Genomic DNA, 8,915 nt, shown 5'->3' with positions numbered 1-8,915 from the left:
TGCGGCCCATCGGATTTCGTTTTGGTCAAACCTCGCCGCTCTTTCCCTTTCCCGCCCCCCCCCCCCCCCACCCTCACCCCCATCCACGTCTACCCTCCAAACTGCACCCTTCCTCAATGACGGGATCAAAGACGGCCGCCTTCATCCCGCTAGCGCCTTCGCTGGGGCTGCGGGGTCTGCAGAGAGTGTCAGTGTCGCAACGGCCGCGCGCGCGCGCTCGCGCGGCGCGGCGCGCGACGCCGGCGATGCGGGTGTACGACGTAGAGATTCAGCTGTACGGGGAGACGCACATGATTCCGATCGACGAGGACCTAACCCTGCTGGAGGGGATCGAGGAATTCGGCCTGGAGGTGCTGTACTCGTGCCGCGCCGGCGTGTGCATGACGTGCGCCGCGAAGATCCTCGCGGGCGACGTCGACCTCGGCGCCGCGTCCATCACAGACGATCTGAAGGACCAGGGCTACGTGCTTACGTGCTCCGGCTTCCCTAGGTCCGAGGGCATCAAGCTTGAGATGAACCACTTTGATGACGCGTATGAGAAGCAGTACGGCCAGTTTGAGAACGACAATTAGCGTGGTGTAGTGATGTCTGCGAGTGTGCTTGATGCCTTCGTAGGTGATGGGAATCGGTGTTCGTGGCTTGCATGGGGAGAGGAGACGGGTTTATTGTGTTGTCTTGGTGATTGTATAAATATTCTACTTGTGCAATAAACTTATACCTCAAGCCTTTTTGTGTTTTACCCCACGTCCCGTTCCGACGTCCGGAGCCTACTCTCCCGAAACTCTCCGATGTGTCTTCATAGCAAGCCGTTCTCTCGGCGACGGCCCAACACGCAACACATCGCCCCCGATCAATTCGGACGCGTTGGACCTGCAAGAGTCCGAAGCGCCCGCAATCTTCGCCTGTGCCTCGAGATGCATCATCAAGTCGCGAAGCTGCTCCTCAAGCCCCGTGCGCGCCGCCTCCGACTCCTCCAGCTGCATCTTGAGCTTCTCCACCGCGTCATTCCAAGCCGTCTTATCCCTCAATAACGTCTCTGTCAAGTTTTTGAGAAACCCATTCTTGTCTCTCAACACGCCCGCCTCCTTCTCCGCATCGCCCACTTTCTTGTTCATCTGCTTCCGCTCCTTCCCTGCCTCCCCAACTTCCGCCTTCAGCCCCGCGATCTCCCCGCGAAGCTGCTCCCGCTCTGCCGCGTGCTCCGCCTCCATCCTCTCCAGCCTTCTGCGGTAATCGTCCACCACCGCATCCATCCGACTCGCATATACCGCCGCTTGCAGCCCGCGGTCATTCTCCACATCGTCCTCCCCCCGGCCTGTCCCGCAACAACTCTGTTGCTGCGCGCTCCCGGACGCAGACGCCGCCGCGTCCGGTCGCTCATCGTACGTCACCTCGACAATCTTACCGTCATCACTCGTCAGCAGGCGATTGACAAATCGGTCGGAAACATAATCCCACACCGAGCCTGCGCGCAACTTCTCCCCGCTCCAAAACGTCGTGTCCTCTAAATTCATTGCAAACGGATGTTGTGTCTCCGCAAAGTGCTGGTGCGCGTGCTTTTTCTTATACACGCCGCACCCCACGTACGCGCACACGACGCACATCCACAAATCCTCCCTATGGTTGCAGTTCATGCACGTTGACGCCTCGGGCGTGAGCTCGTGCGTGTGGCGACAGACCGGGCAGCTGTTCAAATCCCACTTGGCCAGGCAGGCGGCGTGCATGGTGTGATTACAAAACGTCGTGACGAGGGCCGCGCCGCGCTCATCCAGCTTATCCAAACACACGGCGCACGCCGGGCGTGTTTCCGCAGTGGTTTCCGGAAACATGGCACCGTTGGGAAACTTCCCCCCGGTGTCAAATTCGATGGACGCCACCTCTCTGATGGCGCAGGCCTCCTGCACCAGGCCGCGCAGGAAGAGCTTTCCCTGGAAGACGCGGGCGAAGTTAGCGGCGTCGTCGAGGGAGCGCAGGTGCATGACGACGACGTAGCGGTTGCGCTCCGTCAAGAGGCGCAGTGGGCGGAAGTGGAGGGTGGCGTCGGCGAAGGGGCGGACAAACATGCAGAAGTCGGCCGACGTCATGAGACCCGGGACGGACTCGACAAGCAGCGTGGACGAGGAGCCGGAGAGCGAGCGGACACGCAGGGCGCCCGTGGTGGTGGACCCCGTCTCGGGGTTGCCCGTTTCGAAGCGGATGAGCTCGGGGGGAGGGTCCAGAGGGACGGCCGTGGAGGAGGAGGCGTGCGAGGAGGACGGCTGGTTGGGCTCTTGTTGGTCGGGAGGCGGGCGGTCGGACCGACCGCGCTTTCTGAGCATGTCTGTCGGGAGCGCTTTGCGGAGAAACTTTTCTGCGTTGCGGTAGGGGTAGACGGTGTTGCAGCTGTCGAGGAGTGGAAGCGGTGGAGTGTGGAAATGGAGACGGGAATTATGCTGCGTGTTGGTGGGAGGGTGTGTCGGGCGGCAAAGCGGGGTTTGAGGTGGGGAGGTATCGTCGTCGTTTTGTGCCATTCTACCGCAAATTGGGTATTTTCTCTGCTGTGAATTTTAATGCCAAGGGCCCCTCATCCACCAAATTCTGTCCGCAGTGAACTCTCAAAGAGTCTGTGTGGAATAGTATGGTAGACGCATGAAAGAGGTGGGCGAGATTTGTATGTACGTGCGACAACAAGGTATACGCGCTTCGGCGTCTAGGAGCGCTGTCTATTGGGAAAGCACCGCGCACGTCAGCGACTAGATGCGGCCTGCTTTGCCCGGTTCAATGCGCTTGCAGTCGGATTAGAAACAAGAGCCACGCTTTGCTTGCACAAGACGGCTCATCTATACTCCCCCGAAACTGGCGCATGCACATGCACCAGTACGCGGTGACAGATACGTTATTGAGGGATAAGACGGCTTGGAATGACGAGGTGGAGAAGCTCCGGAAACACCGTGTACGTAACGTGCCCCCAGAATATAGCATCTGCTCTACACCATCTCTTGCGCACAGTCATTTCGCGGTGACGAGATTTTGCAGCCCATCCACGACTTTAGCCTCAACAATCCTGTCGCCCTTCTGCAGCCCCTTTAGAAAGTTTTCGCCCTTAGTCGTGTACCCAAACACGGCCCAATTGCCGTCCATCAGATTCCTACCGGCCGGCGTCAAGTCGGGTTCGAACAGAAACCAGAAAAACTGGCTGGACGCCGTGTTGGCCTCTGTCTCGGCTCGCGCCATGGCGAGTGTGCCGTAAGACGTGAATGGAAGCACTGTACCCTGCGCGCCGCGCCCGTCCTCCTCCAGCGTGATGCCGTACGTAGGTTCCTTGTCGCCGCGCGCGAAAATCTCGAGCGGGATCGAGCGCACTTTGCCGGTCGCGTCCGTGAAGCCCTCGCCGTTCTTCGGCTTGCCAGCCTGGATGATGAACCCATCCGACCGAAATACTGGGTTGTCGTTGTAGAAGCCCTTGTTCACCAGGTCCACAAACGACCCCGCGGATATCGGCGCTGAGTATCCATCTAAGACGAGGGTCATTTTGCCCTCTTTGAAGATGGTTCCTTCAATATCAAACGGCTCGTCGCCGTCCTTCTTCACGAGCATTTCCACGGTGGCTCTCCCCTTCAGCTGTGGCAGATTGGAAAACTCGTCGGGGACTTGGAACGGAAATTTGGCGACCATCATCTCTTCGACGCGGCCAATGTCTCCTAGGACGTCCTTGCACGCCTTGGTGAGTTTGTCAGTGCTCTTGTCCGTAACAGCGGCCTCGACGTCGTGCAAGCGGTCCGCCGCGGACGCGAGGACGGCGGAGGCGTCGTCGCGCGCGGCGGCGGGGACGGCGACGAGGATCTTGTTGGTCTGGTTGTTGAGCAAGCGCGAGGCGGCCTTGACGTGGTTGTCGACCTTTGCCCACTTGAGGCCGCGCAGGTCGGTGACGGCGGCCTCGAGCTCGGTCTGCAGCTCGCGGACGGGCTTGTTGGAGATGGGGAGCGACCAGCGCAACAGGCTTTCGGGGTCCTTGTTGACGTCGCCCGAGGCGGAGAGGAAGGAGGCGCCGCCGCCCTTGGCGCCGCGTGCGGCGTGCGCCGGCGCAACGAAGGGGGGCGCGACGAAGGGGGCGTGGGCGGCTGGCGGGAGAGACGGGGCAGAGAGAAGGATGGAGGCAGCGGCGAAGGCGGCTATGGCTTTCGACGCCGTGGAAGAGGCGGGCGGAGGGGCTTTGTTGGGAGGGTGGACCGCGCGTATTGTGTGACGGGTTGCGGAATGGGGTCGGGAGGTTGGACGGGAGGTAGTAAGCGGAGGGGCGAAGAAGGCGGAGGAGGGGGCAGAGGAGGTCGGCAGGGCCGCTAGGGCAAAGGCGGGGGGAGGCGGCGATGCCATCGGGGAAGTGGCGTGGGTTAGAGGTGGGGGGGAGGTTGATGGAGTGGGTGGGGATGGAGGGGTTAGATGAAGTGCGGAAGATGATGTTATGTTGACGGAGATGAGTGAATTGGGGGCCGGTTATTGGTTGTTTTGCGGCTGCGGGGAGACGCGGGATGAGAGAAAATAATTTTGAGATCGCCCCCGAGATTGCCCTCGTAGGCAACCTCTTGGGAACGTAGAGGGGAACGTAGATAGGTTCCCGACGCCCAGATGCCTTCCGTATAACATGTTACGCGGATACCAAAAGCATGCCCAACCGAGCGGCACCTTGTATCTAGATAAAGTTTACCCCCTTCCGTCAACGGCAGAGAGTCTCGTTGCACTGGATTGAAACACTCTCCGTCTACGCCCTGCTCCAAGACTGCAACCTTGCACGAGAAGCATGCCTAAATAAAGTCTAGTGGTCAAGCACCTAGGGAAATCCCGGCTTGAGGCTAGTAATAAACCGTACCACAAGCTCAATCGCCCAAAACCCAGCACATATATACATCAACGTAATCACCGTCACCGTCCCCCACCCGGACGCGCTAATCTCACTCCTCTCATTCAGCATCCCCGTCCCAAACAGCGCGTCAATCTCCATAAACGTCCTTTTCAGCTCCTCCAACTCCTCATCAAACTTGTCCTCGTTCACCCGCCCAGCCTTCATCATGCGCTCCCTCCGCGCCTTGACCCGCTCATACCACTCCCACCTCCCCAAGTCGGCCCCGATCCACTCCTCCGCCAGCTCGTCAATCTCGGCCATGGTCGTCCCGGTAATGCTCTCCACCCTCTGTCTTGTCGCGTCCCTCTCGGCCTCCTCGCGTTTCTCCGCGCCGTCCGGGCCCTCCGCCCCGCCGCCCGGCCGCTCGTCCATCATCCGTGCCGCGCCGCCCACGGCCCCCGCGCGCACCCGTCTCCGCGCGCGGCGCGGCGCGCCCACCGCCAGCCGCGCGGCCCCCGCGCCGCGCCTCACGCCCGCGCGCCTCACGCCCGCGCGCACCCGCGCGCCCGTCACCCCGCCCACCGCGAACGCCGTGCCCGTCTGCTTGCCGCCGCGCATCATCGTCGTCTCTGCCAGGGCACACGAGGGGAGCCGTGCCAGATGTGTGCCGGATGTGGAGGGTGCGCCGTTGCTGCCCCCGGCTGAAGAATCGAGCCCCGCGAGATATTTGGGAGTGTCGGCCAACCGCGCGCGGCCACGTGCGCACCGCAAGATCGCGTGCTCACCCCCCCGCCTTGCGCGCGCGCCCGCGCCCAACCCTTCGAAGGCTCCCAGTCACCCCTGCAGTTTCCCGTATTGCGAAGGGTAGATATCTCCGCCTCCGCCTCTCCGCCTCCGCCTCTCCCCCCCCCACCCCCCCCCCCGTGCTCCCTCCCTCCACTGCTCCCCACCCCCGCCCGTCAACTCAACCGTCGCCCTGGCATGGCCTTCCTCGCCCCCGTCCTTCCCGCCGCTGTCCGCGCCACGGGTGCCCCGGCCGTCGCTAAGCGGCCGCGCCCTACCGCCAGAGGCACGCTGCCCGTCCGCCGCCCCTTCTTTGCCGCACCGCTTGCCGCCCGCTCCGCCCCGCCCCTTCGGAAGGGGGCCCGCACAAGGAGACTGGAGCCCGTCGCGGTCGCGGAGCTGGCCGCCGACCCCGCCTTCTCGGCGAGGTTTGCGGAGGTCCTCGAGTTTCTGGCCGCCACCACGCTTGTCATTCCCATCTTTCGCAGGCTCAACCTCTCCCCAATTCTCGGCTTTCTGCTGTCGGGCGTCGTCTTAGGCCCGCATGGCCTGCGTTTGGTGAAGGATGTGGAAGATATTCGTGAGATTGCAGATTTTGGCGTCCTCTTTTTGTTATTCGAAATGGGGCTCGAGCTCTCGCTGGACAGGCTCCGCAAGCTCAGAAAGTACGCCTTTGGCATGGGCGTCCTCCAGGTCACCGCCACGGCAGCCGTGCTTGGTTTGGGTGCATATGCTATGGGCGGAGGGGTTGCGGAAAGTGCCGTTGTCGGCTCGGCCTTGAGTTTGTCCTCGTCGGCTTTTATTTTGCAGATTCTTGCGGAGAAGGGTGAGAGGCAGAGCCGCGCGGGCGTTGCCACGTTTGGCATTTTGCTCTTTCAAGACATCGCCGTCGTCCCGCTGCTCGTCCTCGTTCCCTTGCTTGGCTCCACCTCGAGTCTCAACCCGGCTGATATGGGGGGCGATATGCTCAATGCACTTACGGAAGGGGCAAAGCATATTGTCGCCGTTCTGGGCACACTCAATGTTGTCGTGCTTGCGGGCGGCGCAATACTCAAGCGCGTCTTCAACATGGTCGCCGAGAGCAAGTCCGCGGAGGCCTTCACTTCGGCCGTCCTGCTCACTGTCTTGGGAACCGCCCTGCTGACGGAGGAGCTTGGCTTGTCTATGACCATGGGATCGTTTCTCGCCGGCGTCCTACTCGCAGAGTCTTCCTTCCGTTCGAGAATCAAGGTCGATCTCGAGCCTTTCCGTGGCCTGTTTCTCGGCCTTTTTTTTGTCACCACGGGCATGTCGCTGGACGTGTCCTTGTTCTTTACCGAGCCGGGGCAGGTCGCCTTTCTTATCGGCTCGCTCATCTTTTGGAAGACCGCTATCTGTACCCTTATTGGTCTACCGTTCGGTCTGTCCCTGGCAGAGTCGGTGAGAGTGGGTTTGCTTCTTGGCCAGGGTGGCGAGTTTGCTTTCGTGCTATTTGCGCTCGCCAATAAGCTTGGCTTTCTTCCAGACGATATCAACGCGTTTCTCACTACTACCGTTGTCGCGAGCATGGCATTGACACCGCTACTGTATGAAGCTGGCATACAACTCGCGCCCAAGATAGACGCTGTGGTTGGATCCAGCGGCGGTACCGTCACGGCTGAAGCAGCTATTCAAGAAGTCTCTGATGACGACAATTTTGTATTAATATTCGGTTACGGGCCGGTGGGCAGGGTAGTCGGCAGAATGTTGTCACGGAAGTTCATTCGATGGGTGGCGGTCGAAAACGACATGCAAAGAGTTGAGAGGGCCTTGGCGTCAAACCGACCGGTTATTTTCGGTGACAGCCAGCGTCCCACTGAGTTCTTGGAGGCAAACGGTCTGCCCATGCCCGAGGCCTTTGTCATAACCCACACAGAGGGAGAGCTGGTTGACGGTGTGTTGAGTGCTGTTCGAAACGCGTTTCCAGACAGACCCGTTTATATCCGCGCCAAGGATCTCAAGCAGCAAAGAGATTTTCTCCGGAAAGGAGCGAGGGCGATGTACCCGGAAAACTTTGAGACGAGTCTGCAACTTGGACAGACCGTGCTGCAGGGCTTCAAGACGTCCAAGGTTGATATTCGAGCGATTAAGAATGAAATCCGCGGCGACAACAAGATGAACGAGGTTTTTGATGAATATGAGGATTGGTTTGACAGGAACATGCGACAACCAAGCCCCACTGGACTTAATGGCTCTATCACGGAGACACACATTGCTAGTGCGGGGAAGGAAACTCAGCACGAAAATAGACATAATGCCGAAATAGTCAAACCTCCTACACATCAAGAAAGCAGCAGCATCAGCAGCGTTAGTACAGAAATGGAAAATCACACCAACTTGAGCGAGGCCTCTAGTCACAGTGACATGAAGGATCCCGAAGCTACTTCGGCAGGCAATGCGATTGACTTGGCTAGTCCCTCCAGACCTTCTGAAAGCAATAAGATATGATGAAGGTTCTCCCCCTCGTCAATATCGTTATATACCGTCACCTTATGACTTGGAATCAGGACAGTCTGCGGGGCGGCCTACTTGTTTATATTTACATTTCTGACTCAATAGTAAATAGTATTTTGATGAAAGACTTCTTATGATGCCTGCGCAAAAGAAGCTGCGCGACTCCTGTAAGTACAAGGACACGTAGTCCAAAATTTCAAACGGGTTCTCCCTGGTTGTAAATAAAGTTTTTTATCATACGCGATATGCACCGTGATTTTAATACAATTCTCAATAAACTCAATTACAGTAGGGGCAAAAGAAGCCATTGAATTTCTTGAAAAACTCAAAGTATTGCAACCTATCACAGCACTCCGCCTGTCCAGTCCAAATATCCGTCAACAAGTAAACATTTACTTGCCAACAAGTAAACATTTACTTTCCACGGGGTAAAAATTGACCCCCGATCAACAAGTAAACATTTACTTGCCACTGGGTAAACATTGACCAACCGTCTAATTTTCTAGTAAACATTTACTTGCCACTGGGTAAACATTGACCACCCGTCTAATTTTCTAGTAAACATGTTCCCGCTACTGGGCAAATCAATATGAGAATACCATTTCCACTGCTGCATGCGCATGGACACTCTATATTACCTATGTACCGCACTTGATCTTCTGGATGATATAAACTGGACTGTTTTCGGTAGTGAAAAATCGATACAATCTTGGTAAATCATACAAATAGATGAAGTTTTAACAATTCTCATGAGTTCGATCTGTAAAGTCCAGTTCTCTACCATTGGTGAAGCTGTCACGGATTACGCTGCGCTAATGAGATTAAATTACTTAGTAATAAA

General features: G+C 58.1%; 7 protein-coding genes; 3 read left to right on the top strand and 4 right to left on the bottom strand.

Annotated features, from left to right (window-relative positions):
* Window positions 1–245: 245 nt before the first annotated feature.
* On the top strand, window positions 246–572 carry CHC_T00009374001 (Ferredoxin). The gene has a single exon (XM_005710019.1). The coding sequence runs from the start codon at window positions 246–248 to the stop codon at window positions 570–572; it is 327 nt and encodes a 108-aa protein (XP_005710076.1).
* Window positions 573–648: 76 nt separating this feature from the next.
* Window positions 649–2,510, bottom strand: CHC_T00000387001 (hypothetical protein). XM_005710018.1 is given in 2 exon segments: window positions 649–767; window positions 768–2,510. 1 exon segment carries the CDS (start codon window positions 2,508–2,510, stop codon window positions 768–770), a length of 1,743 nt encoding a protein of 580 aa, XP_005710075.1. The 3' UTR covers window positions 649–767.
* A 118-nt stretch (window positions 2,511–2,628) lies between these two features.
* CHC_T00000386001 (hypothetical protein) lies at window positions 2,629–2,736 on the top strand. The gene has a single exon (XM_005710017.1). The coding sequence runs from the start codon at window positions 2,629–2,631 to the stop codon at window positions 2,734–2,736; it is 108 nt and encodes a 35-aa protein (XP_005710074.1).
* A 21-nt stretch (window positions 2,737–2,757) lies between these two features.
* On the bottom strand, window positions 2,758–2,961 carry CHC_T00000385001 (hypothetical protein). Its single transcript, XM_005710016.1, has one exon. It carries the CDS (start codon window positions 2,959–2,961, stop codon window positions 2,758–2,760), a length of 204 nt encoding a protein of 67 aa, XP_005710073.1.
* Window positions 2,962–2,988: 27 nt separating this feature from the next.
* CHC_T00000384001 (hypothetical protein) lies at window positions 2,989–4,353 on the bottom strand. Its single transcript, XM_005710015.1, has one exon. The coding sequence runs from the start codon at window positions 4,351–4,353 to the stop codon at window positions 2,989–2,991; it is 1,365 nt and encodes a 454-aa protein (XP_005710072.1).
* A 1,447-nt stretch (window positions 4,354–5,800) lies between these two features.
* Window positions 5,801–8,201, top strand: CHC_T00000383001 (hypothetical protein). XM_005710014.1 is given in 2 exon segments: window positions 5,801–8,068; window positions 8,069–8,201. The coding sequence occupies 1 exon segment, from the start codon at window positions 5,801–5,803 to the stop codon at window positions 8,066–8,068; it is 2,268 nt and encodes a 755-aa protein (XP_005710071.1). The 3' UTR covers window positions 8,069–8,201.
* Window positions 8,202–8,205: 4 nt separating this feature from the next.
* Window positions 8,206–8,382, bottom strand: CHC_T00000382001 (hypothetical protein). The gene has a single exon (XM_005710013.1). It carries the CDS (start codon window positions 8,380–8,382, stop codon window positions 8,206–8,208), a length of 177 nt encoding a protein of 58 aa, XP_005710070.1.
* Window positions 8,383–8,915: the final 533 nt, after the last annotated feature.

This window comes from Chondrus crispus, genomic scaffold, assembly GCF_000350225.1.
Source record: "Chondrus crispus Stackhouse genomic scaffold, scaffold_508, whole genome shotgun sequence".
Taxonomy (NCBI): domain Eukaryota; phylum Rhodophyta; class Florideophyceae; order Gigartinales; family Gigartinaceae; genus Chondrus; species Chondrus crispus.
This window is presented reverse-complemented; position numbering and strand designations above follow the sequence as displayed.

Bases quoted from the DNA above. Each gene is read 5' to 3' on its own strand.
- CHC_T00009374001 (XM_005710019.1), top strand. From the start codon at position 246: ATGCGGGTGTACGACGTAGAGATTCAGCTGTACGGGGAGACGCACATG.
- CHC_T00000387001 (XM_005710018.1), bottom strand. From the start codon at position 2,510: ATGGCACAAAACGACGACGATACCTCCCCACCTCAAACCCCGCTTTGC.
- CHC_T00000386001 (XM_005710017.1), top strand. From the start codon at position 2,629: ATGAAAGAGGTGGGCGAGATTTGTATGTACGTGCGACAACAAGGTATA.
- CHC_T00000385001 (XM_005710016.1), bottom strand. From the start codon at position 2,961: ATGCTATATTCTGGGGGCACGTTACGTACACGGTGTTTCCGGAGCTTC.
- CHC_T00000384001 (XM_005710015.1), bottom strand. From the start codon at position 4,353: ATGGCATCGCCGCCTCCCCCCGCCTTTGCCCTAGCGGCCCTGCCGACC.
- CHC_T00000383001 (XM_005710014.1), top strand. From the start codon at position 5,801: ATGGCCTTCCTCGCCCCCGTCCTTCCCGCCGCTGTCCGCGCCACGGGT.
- CHC_T00000382001 (XM_005710013.1), bottom strand. From the start codon at position 8,382: ATGGCTTCTTTTGCCCCTACTGTAATTGAGTTTATTGAGAATTGTATT.